The 22,401-nt window shown below is 47.6% G+C and overlaps 1 protein-coding gene across 1 annotated transcript in view; it reads left to right on the forward strand.

Moving 5' to 3' along the window:
- Nucleotides 1-22,401, forward strand: part of BUB1 (BUB1 mitotic checkpoint serine/threonine kinase) — a 56,040-nt gene that overhangs the window by 22,462 nt on the left and 11,177 nt on the right. Inside the window, exons 12-18 of the mRNA XM_025205718.1 lie at nt 679-737; nt 2,491-2,628; nt 4,342-4,437; nt 12,713-12,803; nt 13,395-13,476; nt 14,206-14,386; nt 15,608-15,692. Of these exons, the coding sequence (XP_025061503.1) occupies nt 679-737; nt 2,491-2,628; nt 4,342-4,437; nt 12,713-12,803; nt 13,395-13,476; nt 14,206-14,386; nt 15,608-15,692 (732 nt within the window). The remainder of the gene's footprint in view (nt 1-678; nt 738-2,490; nt 2,629-4,341; nt 4,438-12,712; nt 12,804-13,394; nt 13,477-14,205; nt 14,387-15,607; nt 15,693-22,401) is intronic.

The following is a 22,401-nucleotide window of genomic DNA, read 5'->3' on the forward strand; positions in this document are numbered from 1 at the left end:
AAACAAGGAACTCTTGTTCTACTTTGTAAGGTTGAAGAGATTTCTGATTTCTTGAACCTTTCTTGTTAGCTTGTAATGCTGCGGCTTCTCTTTTTTAGCTTGTAAGCTACTTGCTTACATTAGTTTACTGATATGTTTGCGCTTTTGAATCCATTCTATCATGTAGAAGGTAAGGCAGGGTGGCATCTTGGAGACTGACAAGCATAAGCTTCTGCAGGTGACTACTTCATCAGATGCTATGAAGCTTTGTCATAACATCTGATGAAGTAGGGTGTCAGCTGTGAATGCTCATACCTTTCTGAATCAGTTGGTGTCTAAGGTGCCACCTGGCCCTTCCTTCTGTCTGTCTTCAGACTAACATGGCTAAATATCTCTCTCATCTTATAATGTGTATTGCAACTTGTACATGAGCTGGTGTTTTCTGTATAGATTTTGTGAAGAGTGCTGTTAGTGGGCAGGAATGAATTTTACTGTAGGAGAGATGCATCTGTGTGAAAATGTAAGGATCCTTAACCATAATCTCTCTCTCCTCTCTGGGGAAAATTCTTTATTTGGCCCAAATAGATGTTTTAAGGAGGTTACTACTTATGGTACAGCAAATTCTTCAACTTTAAACTAGGGGTGTTTTTAAAGATTTGCTCAGATTTCAAACTAATACTCTTTCTTTTTCCTTTGAAGGCGCTCAAACAAGAGTACACCTGGCCCCAAGATAGGTGGCTGTACAGAAACAAAGGAAGGTAAATTAACAGTTTTATAGAAATGGTGATCCTATTTCAGGTTGCATATTTGGCTTGGGGGGAATATACTATGCTGTTTCTAATCTTGGTGAGTTTAGGACTTCCTGTTTTGGAGCTAACAATATTTAACACATTCTTAAAGGCGTAATTTAATCTTTGTTCATAGTTGAACAAAATTAACTCATCAGACATAAAATGGCATCTTACTTTTTGGAGCTTCATAGCAAGAAAATTGCATCTTATTTCAAAGTTGAATGCAACTGTTCAAAGACTAATACTGTAGTATCTTGCCAGTCAGGGTGATAAGCTAAGAGCTGCTTTAATTTAGCCTGTGAATTTCATTAAGTTTCCTTGTTGGAGGTTTTAAGAACAGATTGGACACATCTGATGAATACTGTGTAGGTATATTTGTCTCAGTGCAGAGCATGGGGCTACATGATTTCTTGTGGTCTTTTCCAGCTCTACTCTTCTCTAATTCTATAACACTTCTTGCTCTGTGTTGAGAGAGCAGTTATCAAACTCCATGCTTTGGGGATTCATCTCATAACCTGTAAGCATTGGGAAGGTTTGGGTTTTTGTTTTTGTTTTCCTGATACACAATTGTATTTCTCTTGTCCTTTTTCTTATGCTATGGTTGATCAGAGCTGGGGAGGACATTGCATGGGGTGTTCAGTTGTCTGAGGTAGCACAGAAAATCCCTTCTTGGGTATCTGGCATCTTTACTCTGCGCCAGGCTGATTTATCAGCTTTGGAAAGGGTCTTGGAAACACTGTGGTTTGGCTTTGTTTTTTGTTTTGGCTTCCTTCCTTTGCAGCATTGGATGTCACTCAACTGCTGACATCATCAAGGCATATTTTCTCTATTTTTCTGCCACGAAAAGGTCTCTGAGTGCTAGTGACATGTCAGCCTCTCCTGTTACGTCTAGCACATAATACAGCAAAAGCTGTGTTAACCGGCACCTTACGAGCTGGCATGCTCTGTTAACTGGCATGCCATCTTGTAAGGGGAAAGTGAAACCAAAAGTGCCCGCTGTGGCACTTCTGGTTTTGCGGAGCCCGCATGGCCCGGGGCCATAGCAGGCTGCGTGGGTCCCCCCTCCCTGTCCCTTGGTGCCCGCAGGAAGGGTGGCAACGCGGCAGGAGGGCAGCAACACCCCAGACGCGGCAGCACAGGCGGCGGCCCGAACAGGCAAAGATGCCTGTTCAGGCCACTCAGTTATCTGGCATATTTTGTTATCTGGCACCCTCCATTCCCTGTAGGTGCCAGATAACAAAGCTTTTATTGTAGTTTATTTGGTCTCCCATGGACTGAAATACTTTCATCTAATTAAAGTTTTGGTGCTTATAATAAGGATATTTGGGTGAAATGTAATGGCCTGTGATAGACAGGAAATCAAACTAGGTCAGATGATAATTCCATCCAGCTTTACACCTCTCTGAAACGTACCATAATTCTACTTGGAGCAGGGGTTTTCAACCTTTTTTGGATCAGTGTACCCCTGGTGGCTGGATGGAGGGGGTGGCTGGATGCAAAGCAGCAGCAGCCACCCTGTGCGAACTTCCCCCACGTCCAGCGAGGTGGGCAGCACCTGCATGGGATGGTGCGTGGCGGCGCTCCGTCCTCGCCAGCCTGCGTATTCCCCCTAACACCTTCTCAAGTACCCCCTGACAGTAAAATAGTCTTAGAACATTACTTGCTACCAGCCAGTTAGAAATCATAAAATTGAGCATTTGTTGAACATTTCTGTTTCTAGTACCTAAAGTTGGACATTCTCCATTTGTTTTTGGAAATACCGCTCAAATCACACCAAACACCTCCCTGGGAGGAGTAATGCAGGCAACGCCATTCAAAGTACAACCATCGCCCACCGTTCATACTAAAGAAGCACTGGGTAAGTATATTAGATGACAACCTGGTTCTAGTTGAGTTGATGACAGACTTCACTGCTTTGTGCATGTCCTTTCACAGCATCTGATAAAGTGAGCTTAGGCTCATGAAAGTTTATGCTATACATCTTGGGGCATGTCTACACGTGTTTTAATACGCATTAGCCTATTTTAATGTGCATTAAAGCATCAGGAAAAAACCATGCTCTTTAGCTAATGTGCATTTTTCTAATGCCTCACAATGGAGGACACTTCTACACATGCTTCGGGGGTGGGGGGCGCTTTAATTAGAGCGGCTCCAAGAGCCACTCTAATTAAAGTGCCACAGCGTCTTCTGTCAAGCTTTAGTTCAAGCGCCCCAGTGCCATTTTGAAGTGTAGGGATGCTGATGCACAAGATGTGGAGGCTGGCTGGATCATGGTAATTGCCATGTTACAGCAACCTTGAATAATCAGTTCTGTTCAGTAGAAGGAACAATTCCTCCCCTTTATAAAACATTGAGAACATATCTTGTTCTAGGTTATGCAACCTGTTGCACGTGAAAGATAATTCAGCTGCTTGTGCTAGTATACATGTTTTTCCTTGGCTTTATTGTGTCCATACTTTTGTGGTCAGCTTCTAGCAACTAAGATTATAACAGGTCAGGTAAAACTCTGGTTCAACTGATTAATCGAATCTGCACCGATGTGCTTCGGTGCAGCCTTGCATCATGTCTACAGGCACCCGGAGGTATGAGATGTAATGTGCATTACCTAAAGCACAGTAATGAACATGTAGACATGCCCTGAGTAAATCTATATGGTGCAAATCTACCCTGTTTGGCTTCAGCTAACTGCCTCAGTCTTTAGTAGAACCAGAATTTAACCTTGACCTGTTAAAATCTTAGTTGCTAGGAGCTGCCAACGAAAGTATGGGTATAATAAAGCCAAGGAAAATCATGTCTAACACAAACAGCTGAATTATCTTCTACTTGTAATAGGTTGCATAACCCAGAATGTTTTATAAAAGCGGGGAATCGCTCCTTTTACTGAGCAGCCCCAATCCTAAAGGAAATGCCCATTATCTTTTTTTACCAGGTGCAAAGTCTGAGAGACTTTTTGTAGCTATAGTTGCTGAACAGTTCTGTTTGAGTCAATAAATGTGAGACCAGAATAGTTGTGCTAAGAAATGAATAACTGCAGCATCAGTTTCCCCTGAATGGAAAACAAGCACCTTATTATGACTCAATAACTGCTCAAGATTCTCATTTAAGAACATATAAATTGAGGAAATATAGAATGTGATCACAATTCTGTTGTCATATAGAAGGCAGTATAATTGAAATCCCATGTTATATTTTTATAACCTAAGAAAGGATAATGTAGGTTCTGGAACAAAGTCTGTGATTCAGTCCTTGATTCATGTGTCTCCAAGTGCAAAAAAACAAAGCAAAAATTGTTTGTCGCTTGGACATATTTTGGCTTTTTCGGATATTCAAGGGGATAAATAGAATTCACTCAGAAATCCAATGCTAGTTACAATTTAAGCTTCAAAAAGTGAAAGTAATTGATAACTGTTCATCTGTAAATGTTTATTTGGTTTTTCTGCCCTTTCCACTTATCTTTTATGAGATGATTGACTGCATATTCCTGAAAGCCCATTGATTAGTATGCATTTAATCTTACTGTTCTTGTCATTTCTCTGCAACTCTTTGAGGTGGGTTTTTTTATTTTTACTAGGTTTTGTCATGGATATGTTTCAGATTCCCCTCCTGCATGAAACCTCCCTTCTTGAAGACAGCAAGGAAATGTTTGAGGCCTATTGTAGAAAAAGTGGTATGTATCATTCAGTTTTTGACCATAAGGCTTCACTCCAGCTCTGAAGTTTAAACTGGTAATGTGCTTTATTTGAAGGGGAAGAATTATTCTTTCTATAGCAATGGAAAGGGAAAGATGCTTCTTCCTTCAGGATTTAATGAGTCTTGTTTACTGTCAAGCTCTAAATGCTGGTGCAAAGGTCTAGCAAAAGAAAAAATACTCTTAGTTATGTCTTACACAAATATCAGGGACAGGGGCATACTACATTGGACTTAATTCTGTTGCCTTTTCATGAATATTTTACTAGCATCTAAAGTCAGTCAGTTCTGAAAAAGTCCTTGTTCATATTCTGACGACATTTTCTCTTCAAAGAGACATCTTCCTTTTTCCTTTTTGCTTATCAATATCAGTGCTGGACTGATGCACCCGTGAATGTTAGAGGACTGTATGGAGACTAGGATGCGTATAAAGTTCTCTGCTACATGTTCATCCTCAGTAAGTGGAGGGGTGATCTACCAGAAGCATGGTGCATTTGCCTGCTGAAGTGCAGAAAATAGATTTACTATGTTCACGTGTCTCTGAACCAGCCTACTATTGGTTTTTTGGAGAGGACGTCGTGATTTTTGCTGTGGGCCCTTATTCCTGGTTTTAGAATGGAGGAAACCAACCGTACAAACTCCTATGGTCTCTAAAATAGCAATGACCAATTCATTTTACTGAGTGTGGTATGAGAACACTCCTAGTAAAAGGCTGAAAAATGTGGTCAGGCAAGACCTTGTTTTATGACAATGTCTCCTCTTGCTGCTTTTCTTCCCACCTCACTCCTTGCAAACCTGTTGTGTTTTCTCTAAAGCAGTTCCCTTATCTTCTGCCATAAGAGCTCCTGTCTCCAGGTATACAGTGCTCTAGAGCTGTGTGAAGTGTTTGTTTTCTCCATCCCCACTCTGGCACTCAAAGTGGCTTTCTTCTGGGTTTCTCAGATTGCCTGATTCTCCCCCTAGTGCAGGGGTAGGCAATTATTTCTGCTGGAGGGCTGCTTACCAAATTTTGGCAAGCTATCTAGGGCTGCTTGGGTAGCCCCACCCCTTGACAGGTGCCCCACTCCCTGGTTGCCATCTTGGGACCAGAAGTCCAGCCCCTAACCTCTGACTTCTGCCAGCAGAAGTCCCTCCCCTTGCCCCTGGAAATACTCCTTTGGTGAGAGGGTTTTCCATCTTAGGGGAAAAAACCAAATTACATACTAAAAATTAAATGCCCATAATAATATATTTTAATTTAATTAACAAATATATTTTTGTTCTGATTTGTGTGTGTTTGTGCTGTATATGCAGAAGTGATTGCATATGGGGGCTTGGGGGATGTGTGTGTGGGTATGGGAGCCATGTTGTGCAAAGTGGCTGGCGGGCAGGAAAGTGGGGAAAGCAGCAAGGTGGGGAGTGGAAGAAAGCAGTGTGCAGGAGCATTGGGCCTGCATCAGTGTGCAGCGCTGGTGCCAGCGGGGCCCAGAATGGGGCAGCAGGAGTGCAGAGTATGGGCTGGCAGGGGTCTATGGAGCTGGAATGGGCTGCACCAGGTGGGAGATGGGCAGCTGACCTGGCTCTATAGAACCCCTGCCAGCCAGGACCCCACGCTCCTGCCGCCGTGCTCTGCACCCCGCAGGTGCTGGCTCTGGGACAGTGGCGTGGGCCTTGCGCTCCCGCCCGGCTGCTTCTGGCTCTCACATGCCCCCACTCCAGCCCCATGGTACAGGCGGGGGCGACTGCACAGCCCTGACCCCGCACTTGCCCATCTGGTCTGAGCAGTGGTGGTGGGGATGGTACTCGGCACAAGAGAAAAGCCCCCACTGCCGGCACTCCCTGCTGCAGCTGGCCAGAGCCCATGTAGAGCTGTCCTGTCCCTCTGCTGCGTCACTTGTGCTGCCCAGCGACTGCTCCACATGGCCACAGGGCAATGGTGGCAATGGAGAGCAGGCACAGGCAGCCCTGTGCGGGCTCTGAGTAGCTGCAATATGGGGCACCAAACACAGGAGGTGGGGCGGTGCTTTTCCCCCGCGTTGAGCACCAGTTAGTTCCCTGCCACTGCTGCTACTTGGGCCCCGTGCTGTTTGGCATGGCAGCAGTGCCCATGTGGAGCAGCCACAGGGCAACTCAGAGGTGGTGGTGAAGCAGCTGCACCGCAGCCTAGTGCAGCGCAAGCTCCAGGCAGGCAGCAGCAGCAAACGTTGCCCAGCAGCAATGAGTGGGGGTGGCCGCATTCCTCCAGTTTGTGCCCAGCTGCTACTGCCGCAGCTCAGCCCCAACAAGCAACCCAGAGCTGGTGCGGGGCCTGGGTAGCAGCAGCGGCAGGGAACAAAATGGTGCTTAGCACAGCGGGGAAAAGCTGCCACTCCCTCTCCCTGTGGCCACTGCCCTGTGCTGCAACCACTTGGATCCTACTTGGGGCTACCTGTGCTTACTCTCCAATGACGAGGTGGAGAGGCAGGACAGCCCTGCATGGGCTCTGGCTGGCTGCAGCAAGGAGTGACAGCAGGGCAGGGCACTTTTCTCCCGTGCTGAGCACCATCCCCGCCACTGCTGCTCAGCCCAGACAGGCAAGTGCAGGGCGCAGGGGTCAGGGCTGTGTGCTTGTCCCCACCTGTACCGTGGGGCGGGGGCACTGGGAATGAGCGGGCATGTGGGAGCCAGCAGCAGCCGGGCAGGAGCAGAGGGCCTGCACCGGTATCCCAGGGCCAGTGGGGTCCAGAACAGGGTGGCAGGAGCACGGGGTTCCGGCTGGCAGGAGCTCTGTGGAGCCGGGTGAGCCCTCCCCTCTCCCTGGTGCAGCCCAGCCCACTTCCACAGACCCCTGCTAACCTCCACCGTTGCTCCTACCACCTTGCTCTGGGCCCCACCGGCAGTGGCCCCCCACGCCGCTCCCCTCCACTACCCCACCATCACTTACCTGCCTGCCCGCCAGCTCCTGGCTGCATGGCTGGATCATGGGCCTCAGCAGGAGCTGGCCTGGCCCTGAGGATGGGGGTGATCCCTGCGGTCCGCCTGCTAGACAGGTGTTTCCAGCTTGGAGGGCCCAGCCAAGCAGGCCCTGCTGTTGCAGGAGCATGCCGGTGCTTTCCCTGGGTCCTAGTGCCTCTGGCTTCTGTCATATTTGACAGGAGGTAGGGGCAGATAAATATTAATTTTCAAAATTTTTTATGGTCCCCACGGGCTGGATAGAATGGTCTGGCAGGCTGTATCCAGCCCACGGGCCATATTTTGCCCTCCCCTGCTCTAGTGAGTGGTAGTGTCAAATCTGTAATGACTTCCCTTGGGGGCGGGAAGGGAATCATCATCATCATAAAATCACATCACAGAGTAGTAGAACTGGAAGTGAGCATTAGAGATCATCTAGTCCAACCCTCTGCTTGAGGCAGGATGATCCCTATCCAAACCATCCTATACAAATCTATAATCTAAACTCTTCATAAAACTACCATCAAACCTGACACAGCACAAGACAACACCCTATACTGCTACAGGTAAGGCAGGAGAACCATGACAGCCAACATCCTGCTTCTGTTTGATAGTTAATAGTTCTATTTAATTGTTAATATATGTTCAAGAGGTCCTGGGTAGAGGGCCACACTCCCTGCTAGAGGAAAGCAAAAACCCCCATAGTCCATACCAATCTGACCATGGAGTAAAATTTCTTCCTAACTCCAGATATGGTGATCAGTCTGATCTTGAGCAGAAACCTCTGGGTTTAAGTCCCAGCAGGAGCACAGACACACCTCAGTCAAAATCCCAAGCCTTGGCTGCAGCCAACACCCAATGCCACTGAGGAAGGCTTACAAACGCTGACATACATAGCAGAAAGGGGTAGGGGGCAAACAGCAAAGGCCAGGAGCATGGGAAATACCCATAGTAGAACACAGACATAGCTATGCCTAGATCATCCTCTACCAGTGGCTCTCCATCCTCTTCTTGAACACCTCCAGTGATGCAGAGTCCACTAGTTCCCTAAGTTCCACTGCCTCACTGCTGTAACAGTGAAGTTTTTCCTCACATCCAATCTAAAGCTATTTTGCTGCAACTTCAAGCCATGGGTCCATGTCCTACTCTCCACAGAAAGAGAGAAAAAGTGTTCTCTTTCTTTTTATAGCAGTTCTTCAAGTATTTGAAGACTGCTATCATGTCTCCTCTTTAAGGGCCTTTTATGTAAGCTGAACACGCCTAGCTCCTTCAGCCTCTCCTCATATGACTTACTTTCCAAGAACTTTGTCATCCATGTCTGGATCCTCTCCAACTTCTTCCCATCCTTTTTGGAATATGGAGCCCAAAACTGCACGCAGCACTCTGGGTGATGCCTAATGCTCTTCTAGACTTGGTCCTGGCCAAAGGAGATGACCTGGTCACTGACTTAAAAACAGAGGGTAGCCTGGACGACAGTGACCATGAAACCATCACGTTTGCTGTCCATCATAAGGCAGACAAATTGGATAGCAGGGTTCAAGTCTTGGACTTTAAAAATGCACATTTCAACAAGCTCAGGTCGCTAGCAGGGCAAGTGCTGTGGGACCAGGGACCAAAGGCAAAAGATGCGCATGAAGAGTGGTTGCTTCTTAAGGACATGATCCTTGAAACACAAAGGAAGTAATTTCCATGCAGAAAAAGGGCAGCAGAAGGGCTGGGAAGCCCTCTGGACTAAACTGGGAAAGGACAGTCCTCCTTACAAAGAAGAAAGAGGTTTACGAACAATGGAAGCTGGGGACAGGCCTCAAGGAAAACTACACCAACAGCCTGCAATTGTAGGGAACCAAGTAGAAAGGCTAAGGCAGCGACTGAACTTAGATTAGCAACGGGAATCAAGGACAACAAAAAGTCCTCCTTTAGGTACATAGGGAACGAGAGGAAAGCAAATGGGAGTGTGGGGCCACACTGCTCAACATCTCAGGGCAGCTGGTTACTGACACTCAGGAGAAAACTGAACTCCTGAATAACTACTTTACCTCGGTGTTTCACCATGCCACGGGGAAAATCATGCCACATCGGGTGCAGAATGAGCAGGGCAGAAATGACTGCCTCCCTATTGTTCCCACAGAACTGGTGTGTGATCAGTTAAAGGAATTAGACATATATAAGTCATCAGGACCAGGTGAACTCCATCCAAGGGTGCTGAGGGAGCTGACTGACATCATCGTGGAGCCCTTGAGGAAACTGTTCCAAAACTTGTGGCGCTCCAGAGAGGTCCCTGAGGACTGGAAGAGGGCCTATGTTGTGCCCATCTTCAAGACGGGGAGGAGGGAGGACCCAGGTAACTATAGGCCAATTAGCCTAACTTCTATCCCAGGGAAAATCTGGAAAAAACATTAAGGAGTCTATATGCAACAGGCTTGCAGAAGGTAGGATTCTGAATGACGGCCAACATGGCTTTGTCGCGGATAGGTCTTGTCTTACCAACCTCATCTCCTTTTACGATTGAGTAACTCGCCACCGGGATAAGGGAGAAGTGATGGGTGTTGTATACCTTGATTTCCTAAAAGCCTTTGATCTAGTATCCCATGATGTTCTTGCGAGAAAATTGGAAGATAGTGGACTTAACTGCAACAATTAGGTGGGTACAAAGCTGTCTGTGGGGTAGGACCCAGAGAGTCGTAATGAACGGAACTGTGTTTTCTTGGCAAGAAGTGGGCAGCAGTGTTCTGCAGGGGTCGATGCTTAGTCCTGTGCTTTTCAACATGTTCATCAGTGATTTGGATGCGGGGGTGAAGAGCTCACTGGCCAAGTTTGCAGGTGACACTAAGTTATGGGGAAGTGTGGTCACACTTAAAGAGGCTACAGATACAGGCGGATCTAGACAGGCTGGCAAGTTGGGTGAGTCAGAACCAGATGAAGTTCAATGTTGAGAAATGTAAGTGCTCCACCTGGAGATAAACAATCCCCTACACACCTACAGGCTTGGCAATGCCAGCCTGGCCAGCACTATGAATGAAAGAGACCTGGGGGTAATAATACACCACAGCATGAATATGAGCTGGCAGTACGACTCTGTTGCCAGCAGAGCAAATAATACTCTGGCATGCATCAATTGATGCATCTCCAACAAAACCAAGGAAATGATTCTCCCATTCTAATCGGCACTGGTGAGACCCCAACTGGAGTACTGCATCCAGTTCTGGGTGCCACACTTTAACAAGGGTGTGGTACAACTTGAGAGAGTCCAGAGAAGAGCCACCTGTATGATTCGAGGCTTGCACAGCAGGCCATACAAGGAAAGGCTGAGGGACCTTGGGCTCTTCAGCCTGAAAAAGAAAAGGCTGAGAGGGAACTTGATAGCAGTTTACCGCTACATCAGGGGAGTACATCAGGGGCTCGGTGAACAACTATTCACCGGGGCACCCTTGGGGAGAACCAGGAGTAATGGCCACAAATTCCTGGAAGACCATTTCAGGCTCAACATTAGGAAAAAAAATTCTTCACAGTCAGGGTGTCCAGACTGAAATAACCTCCCTCCCAGAAGGGGTGCAATCACCTGCCCTGGAAATCTTCAAGAGGAGACTGGATAATCATCTTGCTAGGGGCACCTGACCCCACTTGTCTTTCCTGCCTGGTGCAGGGGGCTAGACCCAATGATCTTCCGTGGACTCTTCTGGCCTTACAATCTATGTCTCTATGAATAATTAGTGTTGATTAGGAGCATTATCATCTTGTGTATCTTTCACCTAATGTTTCTGTTGATGCACCCCAAAACTGCATTCTCCTTTTGTGCATATGCATTACACTGCAAATTCACACTGAGTCTGATCTATCAAGACTCCTAGATTCTTCACCGTAGTGCTGCCATACATCCAGTTGTCACCTGTTTTGAATTTTATTTTTGATTGTTCTTCCCAAGGTGTGTAGCACGTTGCATTTCTCAGCATTGATCTTCATTCAGTTAGCTTCAGCTGAGCTTTCCAATCTGTCAGGATCTTTCTGAATTGCACTCCCATCTTCCAGCGTGTTCACAATCCTTTCCGTTTCCATTTAATCTCCAAATGTGCTCAAGAAGCTTTCTATGCCAGCATCCAGATCATTAATAAACACATTGAACAGCACTGGGCCAGGACAGACTCCTGGGACACTCCACTCCAAGCCTGCCATTCTGACATGGATCTATTATTAATTACCTCTTGCGTGTTGCTATTGAGCCAATTATCCATCCACTTTATAGTAGTTTTATCCAGCCCACATTTCTCCAATTTTGTTTATGAGAATGTCATGTGGGATCTTGTCAAAAGCCTTGCTGAAGTCCAAATACACTATATCCACAGTATTCCCTTCATCTGCCCAAGTATTTACTTAGTCAAAGAAGGAGATCAAGTTTGTTTGACACAATTTGTTGTTAGTGAATCCAGGCTGGCTGCTTGCGATCAGCTTTTTCTCTTCCCAGATGCGTACAAATGGCCTTCCTTATGATATGCTCCAGTAACTTTCCGGGTATTGAGGTGAGGCTAACTTGTCTGTAGGTCCCTGGGTCCTCCTTTTTGCTTTTTGTAAGGAGGGGCACTGTGCTGGCACTTTTTCAGTCCTCTGGGACTTGACCTGTCTCCACAACTTCATGAAGATCATTACCAAGGACTCTGAGATCTGCTGTGCCAGTTCCTTCAGTACCGTGGAGTGACGTTCATCAGGCTCCGCTGACTTGAATTCATTCAGACCCCACAAAAGGTCTGACCGTATATTTTGTAATCTCTTCCCTCAGCTTGCCCCCCTCCTTATCCAGATACACTTTATAGGGTGTCTGGCTGCAGCTTAATTTTTGTGAAGACTGAGCAAAGTAGCTGTTGAGTAGGTCTGCTCTCTACCTCTTCTGTTAAGAGTTTCTCCTGACTGTTTTACAGTAGACCCAAAGCTTCTTTGGTCCTTCTTTTCTCACCAACATACTTGTATAACCTCTTCTTGTTCTCTTTAACCCCCCTTACCAACTCACTCTTTATCTTTGCCTTCCTGATTTTTGTCCCTGTTCTTGCTATTTCCTGGTACACTTGCTTGGTGATTTGCCCATTTTTCCGTTGCCTGTATGCTTTCCTTTGCATTCGCATTAGAACTCATTAGAGTTCATATTAGAACTAGTTTTAACTAAACTGACCCACAAAGCATATCTATATAATATTTAAAGGGTATATTACTCCTACAATTGGCAAGATAATCCTACACTCTTCATGTAAGGAATAGACACGGGCTAGTTCCCGTTGGAGTAGCTAAAATTACTTGCAGTAGGATGGTGTACTGTTTAGATAAAGTCAAAACATCATTGACTTCTCTTTGACTTTCAGAGACTTGTAGAAGCATGAGAGCTAATGATTTTGCACCTGTTACACCTGCATTTTCCATCTTTGAAGATGAGCCTGAAAAAGAGAACAGCCGGTAAGGAGAAGCTAGTCACAAATGGAAATGCCTTTCTTACGGGTTGTCTGTTGGGTTAGTGTTGTGCTATGATGGCTGTCGGTGCCATCACAGGGGGCTTTAATCTTTGCAGTTTAGGACTCTTACAGAAATTGTGATCTATGGGAAGTTCTAACTCAGGGGTAGGCAACCCTGGCATGGGTGCCAGAGCATGGAAGGCATTTTGCTTGGCATGTGCACCTCGGGGCGGATGGCAGGGAAGGAGCTGGTGCTGTACTGCCACAACAAGGATTGGGCCTCTCGTGGGTTTCCCCGCCATCAGCCCCTGGCACACCAACAAGTCAAGGTGTTTTTGGCACTCCGTTCTAACTGCTCCTCTGTGGTATAGCTGAAACCATGTTGAGTATAATCATAGTGACTGTCATAATTGCATGGCTTCCCCAGTGACTAGGGACAGATTTTTATTAGTAGTATTTTTATATCTGTTGAGACCATTATGAACATCTCTGATTCTTAACTTTCAATGCAATTAGTCTGTAATTCTCCATTCTGGTTGCTCTTTCTTGTGAAGGTTCTACTAAAAAATCTTTTTTAAAAAGCAATTTCTGTTAGTGTCCCACAGCATAAAAACAAAACTACAGAGGTCGGAGCCCTTGGAAAATGTCTCTCAACTGCATGTGCTGCACCATTAAAAGTAAGTACAAGCTAATTTTAACAAATATTAGGGGATCGTGGAAGTGGTTTAATTTATTGGACCACTTGTTTGTCTGCACATTGTTCTTTCAATATCTTTCCATTCACTCTACACTCATCACACTCATTTGCCTACACATACAGACTATAGTTTACAAAGCAATTGTCATTCATTATTATGTTCTATACTAACTAGCTCAAATCACTACACAGGAATTCTGCTCTGCTCTTCCTGGTTTTCCTCTCCTTTCCTTCCCACAAAATTCATAAGGATTAAATTTTGAAGCTGTTGGCTATAACTTCTGGTAACACTGATGATGGCTACCTCTGAGGATGGCCAGCCATGTGCAAAGCTCTCAGGCTGCTCTCTGTATGGATAAGTCCAACAGTACTTCAGTGACTGATGTAGTCAAGTGGTGGCTGTAGAGCCTCACTAAGGTTGCTGTTTGCCTTTGTCTATATAGGTAAGCTTGGGAATTAGGCAGGATTCAAGAATTTTCAGAGACTGTCATGGTGGCTTCTCTAGCAATGGGAGGCTTTATTTCTGTCTAAAGGAGGTCAGAACAGACCAGCTTTTCCATTTGTGATTATTTGTTAAAAACATTGCTGCTTCAGGATTAACTACAAAAGTATGGGAAACTTCTTCATGAAGAGTGAGCCTTGCAGGCTTATTTTAACTACCTGAGAAATGTTGCTTTGTTGGGTTTTTTTTTCACCCTCTCTTGTGTAGGAAGGCACTCAGACAACAGAGTTCTTGATGGATGACTCCACAGGATGGACTGTACCGGGTAGCAATAAAACACTGGCACCTAGTCCAAATAACACAAGAGACTTTGCACATGCTGCCCAGCTTGCTTCAACTCCATTTAACTATGTCCCAACATATTCATGGCAAAATGTGGAGGACAAAGGTAAATAAGCTGTATTAGAAAATGGTGTATGCTTAGTATGCCCTGTCTAATTCACTGCTGCATCACTGGTCCCGTGTTAAGACAACCTAACATCAAGTTTATGAAGTATACGTTTATGTACACAAGTGTAACAGTATTAGAGTGTTAATTGCTTTAGTGGAAGAGCAGGGAGCGTGAGTCCACAGCGCCAAAGTTCCTGAAGGATTTATAATTTAGACGAGACAATTTAGACATGAAAGCAATGAGTCATGCCATCAAAGCTCTTGTTTTGTGCAACTTCCAAGGGAGCCTGCAAGAATCCTTTAGTGGGTATTTAAGCTCTAAATCACCTTTTTTGTGGTTTCTTCTGTGAGCATCTTTGGGCTTCCTGCATACCTGCCTTTCAAATGCTGTCTCTGGTAAACAAAGCTCTTACTGCATCCTCCAAAATCTCTTAGCACTTGATCCTTCTACTATGATTCTTACACACCACTGGCAACCTGTTCATAGCTACTGAGCTAAACTTACCATCACTGGTTTGTTTATATATACCATAGGGGTGCCAAAGATGCAAGCAACAGGTTGGATCCAGCCTGAGACATTAAAGCACCCATTCCAGCTGCTGTGGGATCTGTGCTTCATGCTTGGCCTGATCCAGGACATGCAGTGCACATGGTGCCCACTTCAGCCAGTCTGGGACTCGCACGGTACCCACAGGCATTAAGTGCAGCATGGGTCCCAGATTGCCTGGAGCAGGCACCACATGTGGTGCAGTCCTGGACTAGCCAGCGGTGGAGGGTATCATATGTAGTGAGGACTCGGGAACAGGCACCAGGTATAGTGTGGTACACAGTCTGGCTAGTCCAGGATCTGCTACATGGAGAGCCTATTCCAGAATCCATGCTATACATGGCACCCATTTCAGCCAATCCTCAGGCCCCACATACAGTATGGGTCCTGAAGCAGCCAGAACAAGTGTTGTGTGGTAGATCCAGCATACAAGAGAGAGGAGGGGAGCCTATGGGCCCTATCTGGCCCATGGATTGTCCCCTGCCATCACTCATTCAGCCAGCAGGGCCAGATAAGTTTGCCCTGGTCTACAGCAATACTTTACAGTTTATTGATTAGTACACACAGTTGCTCAATGGAGGTACAAACTCACATTCCTGTTGTGGTCACTTTGCATGGGTTTTTCACTTTGTCTGGCTTATGGAACAAATTTGCCATAAATATGTATTTCAGAAAATGCATTGCATGATGGTGGGAAGATGGCTTTGGATTGTTCTGAGGAACTACATATGCAGGCGTCGAAAACCAGGAATTTTAGGTACAGTATGACATCCAAATTTTGTGGTTTCAGAATGTTATTCAGCATTCTTAAACTTTAGCAGAGCTGGGAGTTCTTATCCTAGTGATTGATCCCATAAGTCAGAAGCATCAAAGATGCACCCCACAGGGCTCTTGAAGAGGTTGTGGATTTGAGGGTAGAATCTCTTCCCATAGGTGTTGGATAACAAAACAGTCACGATATGACAGGCTTGCTCCCTTGGACTGTTAGTAATAGCAGGGATCCTGGTTTTTCCCAATTTAAAAAATTGCAAATTTTACAATAAAAAAAATCACAAATTCTCTGACTTAAACCCCTGAAAATCTGTGATTAAAATTAAAGGCCTCCCACAGCCTCCCCCCACAGCTCTCTGGCTCTGCTTGTGCCTCTCACTTCCCCCCCTGCCACAGCCTTGCTGGTGCCCCTTGTCCTTCACCCACAGCCGCTTCTCCCCCAGCCCTGCCAGAGGGGGCCCCCAGCTGCCAAGACTACAGACCTGGGTCCATAGCCCCCTGCTGCGGGCTTGGGCAGGCCGGCGCCCGGCTGTCACATGCACTCCCTGGGGTGGGGGAGGCACGCCCCCCGATCTATACCCAAGGCAGGCACAGGTTGCGGACTCGAGGTCCTGCCCTGCTTCCCTCCCCCAGGGCTTCTGAAGCCCAGCTGGTGTGACCCAGCACAGCTGGGGACAGCGGGGCCACATGGGGATCTCTTTGCTGCTGCTGCTGCTCATCGCCCCCACTGCCCTGGCAACCACCTTGTGTGCCTGCTGCTGCTTCGAGGGGTGCAGCACCGCACCGCTGGCCTCGCTGCAGCCCCATGTGCAGGAGGCACATTGCCGGGGCAGTGGGGGAGGGGATCAGTGGTGAGGAGATTCCCATGCGGCTCCACTGCTGCCTGCAGCACTGGGTCACACCCACTGGGCTTTGGAGGCTCCGAGGGTGGGAAGCAGAGCGGCAGGGAACGGCCGCGTGGAGAAGCTGCTAGCTGCTGTTCTGTGCTTCCCTGCTATGGGGCCTCCAGAGCCCAGCGGGTGTGACCTGACACGGCAGGCAGCAGCGGAGTCTCCTTGCTGCTGCTCGCGCCCCCCTGGCCTCTCCCCCCGCTGCCCCAGCAACATGCCTCCTGTGCAGTGAGGGCAGCGGTGCAGGGCTGCGCCCCTCAAAGCAGCAGCAGGTGCCGGAGGCACGTCACCAGGGCAGCGGGGGGGGGGCGAGCAGCGATGAGGAGATTCCCATGTGGCCCCACTGTCCCCAGCCACACCAGGTCATGCCCACTGGGCTCCGGAGGCCCCGAGGGAGGGAAGCAGGGTGGGAGCCCACAACCTGCACCTGCCCCAGGTACAGATCTGGGGGGTGCGGGTCCCCCCTGCCCCCTGGGAGTGTGTGCGGCAGCAGGAAACCAGCTCTCCTCCTTCCCCTCTCCCAGATGAGCCACCCACAACCCCGTCCTGCTCCCCGCTGTGGCCCTGCTGCTGCGCATCGCGACCATGGGCCCCAAGCCTCACCTGACTGGACAGCAGCCCCAGCCCTGCCCAGCTCCCTCCCTACAAGGGCCTCAGTCCCCCTCCCTCCAGCACTTACCTGCTGAAGTTGCTCTGCAGGCTGCCTGGGGCCACATGCATGACCATGCACATTGCGCCCCTGCCTGACTGCCGTCCTCCCGCTCCCTCCCAACTCCCTGCAGGCTGGAATTCTGCCAGCCTGCAGGGAGCTCATGGCAATATCTGCAGGTTTGTCTTGTAAAACAAAAAATCCACATTTGCCTCTGGTTAAAAGGTAAAATCTGTGGGAAACGGAAAACCTGGATCCCTGGCAATAAGTCACACCTGACTTTTGTGTCAATGACCACTAGGTGCACAGTGCCTGGTGCCACAGGAGATGAAGCTTCAGTGGGCTGGAGCAGGGGTGCTCAACACTTGGCCCATGGGCCAGATCCAGCCTTTGATGCTGTCATCCGTGTCTCAGGGCTCCTCATGGGTCCAAAAATTTGGCAGCAAGGGAGTAGTACCACTAGTCCCCCACTGCCAGATTTCCACACCTGTGTGGAGTCCTGGCCTCTACAAACTAGATTGGGGCACAGGGCCCAGTACTGGTGCCTAGGGCCAGAGGCTTGAGCACCACTGGACTAGAGGCAAAGAATAGTGGCAATTTGCCACAAAGGTTGCCTGTTGGTGCTAAACTCTTCTAGCCTCCAGAACACTAAAGCAGACTGTCTCTATGCTACAAATGGGAGGTCAAGGACTTGGTTCTCCAGGTGATTTTTCAGGCTGAGGTTGTCCAGAAATTAGACCTCTTTTAACCCCTTCACTCAGCTATCCTGATAATACTCCAGGGGACTTACAAAGTCTTCCTTTTAGAAAAAGAATCCACAGTGCCATTAAAAATGTAGTTCCTGTGTCTCTGCTGGTATTATTTTGGACCCATGGTATTGTGCTGTTTGTTCTACCTTTCTGTGAGGCTGACTCTCCTGGTGGCGGTTAATTTGGCAAGAAGGGTGAATGAGAGCCAAGCCCTGACTGCAGATCTCTTTACAGACTGCCTTTTGTCCAGATATAGTTTCCTAGAAGACCCATGTCAAGTACCTGCTCAAGTGATTGCTGAATTGTATCTCAGTGTCACAGATCAGTCTTCCAGGCTTTCTTTCAAAATCTCACTCCAGAGCTGAGACATTATTACATGCACTTAATGTGAAAACAGCCTTGTCCTTTTACCTACATAGGACTAAGCCTTTCAGAAGGTCCTCCATAGTGAGGGGTCCAAATATTGTCTAGTGGGATATTTGAATGTGTAGCAGGCTGTAAATGAGACTGCTGAGGTGGAACTCCTATACTCAAGAGCTTTTTCCACCAGACCTCAGGCAATTTCCACGGCTTCCCTATGCAATGTTTCCATAATTGCTTTCTAGGAGGAGGCCACCTGAAAGCGGGGTGGGGGCAGCCTGGAGACCTTAGCAACAGCGTCAGGAGTTGTGGGGAAGAGCTATGGGATGCCAGTTGGGCAGTACTGGCCTTGGGGGACTCAAAGACCTGCCTCCAGGTGTATGGGTACTGCTTTGGAGTTGTCAGAGTATCCATATACATCCTCAAATGCTTGCAGGAGAAGAGTTCTTTCCCAGAACTGGAGTTTTGGATGTGATTACATATGTACATCCACATCCTGCCCTTCTTTCGCTCTTCCTTGGAGTCACAGACCACTTTAAAGGCATGATGGAATCTGATCCCCAATCCCAAAAATCACCCCTCCTGCCATGCCATACATGCACATGATTTTGAAACCAGAGATCAATTCCCAATTGTGCCGTACTTGCCGGTGCTGGGGAAGCCTGGGTTCATGGTTCTGAGTTCCCTCTGTACCAGCAAGTTGAAAGATGGTTGTCTGACAATTGGCTGATTGCTGGCTTGGCTGGGGACTGTGCTGGGGTCTAGAATCGGCCCCAGTGTGGTCCTGTGGAGCTGACAAATAGCTAATTGTTGGCTGGGTCCAGTAACCACACCAGGGCCTGGAACTGGCTCCAATGTGGACTGCTGGGCTGAGAATCAGCTGATTTGTTGGCCTGGTGGGGACTGCGCTGGGGCCAGTTGTAGACCCTGGTGCAGTCCTGGACCCAGCCAGCCACAGCTGCTTGGGATGGGGTTCAAAGTCCCCAGCAGGGTGGGATCAGAGGCTTCTCCTGCCAGGAACTTTAAACCCCGTGCTCAGCAGCTCTGGCCTGGCAGCCTAGTGCACCAGGAGCTTCTGCTTCCCTGCACTGAGCTGCCTGGTATGGGGTTTAATGTCCCAGAATGAGGGAGCAGTGACCTCCCCATGCTACGCAACAGTGGCTGGGTAGCCTCATTCAGGCTTCAGTTTCCCTCCACCACCAGCCTCCGTTCTCCCATGCACAGCTGCCCACCAAGTGTTTCTCAGCACAGGGTTTAAAGCTCTAGTGGAAGGACCCTTTGCTCCACCCAACAAGGGACTGCCAATCAGCTAATTATTGGTAGGGACCTACTTCATGATTTTGCAGAAACTGCGAAATGGGAATTATCAGCGAAATCTGCAAAATTAAAAAAAAAATTGTACTAAATTAAAGTGCTGACTCCCCAGTGGTCCTCATGGCCTTGCAGCCCACTGGCAGTAAGGGGAGCTGCCAAGATGGCAATGGCTGCCCCTTCTCACCCCCCTGCCCCTCACGGCTGATTGACTGAAATGACTGCCCATTGCAGGGTCGCACAATGGATAACCCTCTCTGCTAATCAGTGGTGAAGGGCAGGCTGGCTGCGAGTGGCCCACGAAAATCCCTTTTGCTCACTGCAACTTTGGTAGATTCCTAATTATCAATCACTAGCCACACATTTGAATTTAAGTCACCATATTAACAAGCCATTAAAATGTTCTTTATAGTATGTGGAACGTTTTTTATGGTTTGTTCCCCATTTTATAGCATCTTAAGCTTGGGGCATATGTAGTAACCTTCCTATTTGTGCCATGATTAACATAGTTCATAGTTGGTAGGGTCGGAAGGGACCTGTGCAGATCATCAAGTCGGACCCCCTGCCATTGCAGGAAAGAGTACTGGGGTCAAACGACCCCAGCAAGGTGTTCATCTAACCTCCTCTTAAAGACCCCCAGGGTCGGAGCCAGCACTACTTCTCTTGGAAGTTGGTTCTAGATCCTAGCCGCCCTGACAGTGAAGTAGGTCCTCCTGATGTCTAGCCTGAACCTACCCTCTGCCAGCTTGTGACCATTATTTCTAGTCACTCCTGGTAGTGCTGGGGGGAACAGGGACTCCCCCAATGCCTGCTGGTCCACTCTGACTAGTTTGTAACAGGCCACTAGATCCCCCCTCAGCCTTGTCTTGTGGAGGCTGAACAGGTTCAGTTCCCTTAGCTTCTCCTCGTAGGGCCTGCCCTGCTGACCCTGATCATGCGAGTGGCCCTCCTCTGGACCCTCTCCAAGTTGTCCACATCCCTCCTGAAGTGCGGCGCCCAGAACTGGACACACTACTCCAACTGCGGCCTGACTAGTGTTGCATAGGGGGAGGATCACCTCCTTGGATCTGCTTGAGATGCATCTGTGGATGCATGACAAGGTACAGTTGGCCTTCCTGACCACGTCCCCACACTGTTGGCCCATGTTCATTTTGGCATCAATAATGACTCCAAGATCCTTTTCTGCCTCTGCACTGATGAGAAGGGAGTTCCCCAGCCTGTAGGTATGCTGCTGGTTCTTCCTCCCCAGGTGCAGCACCTTGCACTTGTCAGTGTTGAAACCCATCCTGTTCTCATCCGCCCACCCCTGTAACCTGTCTAGGTCTGCTTGTTATGTGGCATGAATGTAACGTGTAGAGGGGGCCACACACAACTTAAGCCTCTGCAGCTGAGGAACTTGGTGCCAAACAAGCATGGTGCCCTTAGTTCCTTCCATGTGAGGCCCAAAAAGGGGTTCACTCAATGCAATCCAGCAGTAATACTAAGGCAAAAAGCCTCTGGGATCTAGTGCAATAGCACATACGCGTAAGAAGGAAGTACATATGGATAACACATCTTTATATTATTGGTATATAACTTATTTTTCTTTTCCTTGACAAAGAGACATTGGGAAGAAAGCCTTGTATAGGACCAAATGTTCAGTTACATCTCTAAATGTAAAATGCTAATGTGTATAATGATGCTGTATTGCTGAAAGACAGAAATAAGATTGCACTGAAGAGGTGGTATGTGCCTTAACTTGTATTTCTGGCTTTCAGATGTTAATTTAACCCCCCACTCACATTCTGAAAGTGCATTGAGGCAGTAAAGTAGGTTTAGATATGATACAAGGGAAACTTCCTTACTGCTAGGGCAGTGAGGCACTGGAAATACATTGCCCAGGGAGGTAGGAGAATTTCTTCCATTGGGGGCTTTCAAGAGGAGGTTGGATACGCATTGTTCAATGATGATTTAGGATTAGCAGTGGTTAGAGCATATTGTGAAAAGCAACAGTTGGGAAGTCCAGATTTCCTCACTACCCCAACATGTGCCCTTTCCCCCACAAAGATCCTCTCACTGCATTGCTCAGAAACTGAGAAGAACTCTGCAGCCCAAAGCAGGTAGAAATAGAAAACTGCTCAGCAGCAGGAGAATGAAGCAGCACACCATAACTGGCTAGTTATATTAAAAAAAAAAAAAAAAAAAAAAAGTTTTAAAGGCGCGAAAAAGTTAGTGGAGGGCATGGTATGACAGAAGAGAGTACTGGTTCTCTAGCTGGATGTGATGCCTGGAGTTGTTTGGGTTCTTAGGCTGAAGTACAGAAGGGAAAGCATGTTGTTATCCCATGCTTATGAGCTTATTCTGGTCATCACAGGGCATGTCTACATGTCCATTAATGCACTTTAGGTAATGCGCATTACCTATAGTACTCCCATTGTGAGGTACTAGAAAAATGCGCGTTAGCTAATGTGCGTTAAAATAGGCTAACAAGCACTTTTTGTGGTGCTTTAATGTACATTAAAATAGACTAATGTGCATTGAAGTCCACATGTAGACACTCCCACATTAAGCCAGAAAGTATTTTTTTTTTTTTTTTTTTTTTCCCCCCCTCCTGATGCTACATGTGTCTGGGTCTTTTTTCAGTTTCCACAGGAGCATTGAGTGTTTCTCACTGCCAAGGCTGGGAATTTGGACTGGTGTGCTGACTTTCCTGCTAGGACATAAAACCCCCCCCCCCCCGACCATTCCAGTCCCACC

The sequence above is a fragment of the Alligator sinensis genome, unplaced genomic scaffold (assembly GCF_000455745.1).
Source record: "Alligator sinensis unplaced genomic scaffold, ASM45574v1 scaffold794_1, whole genome shotgun sequence".
NCBI lineage: Eukaryota > Metazoa > Chordata > Crocodylia > Alligatoridae > Alligator > Alligator sinensis.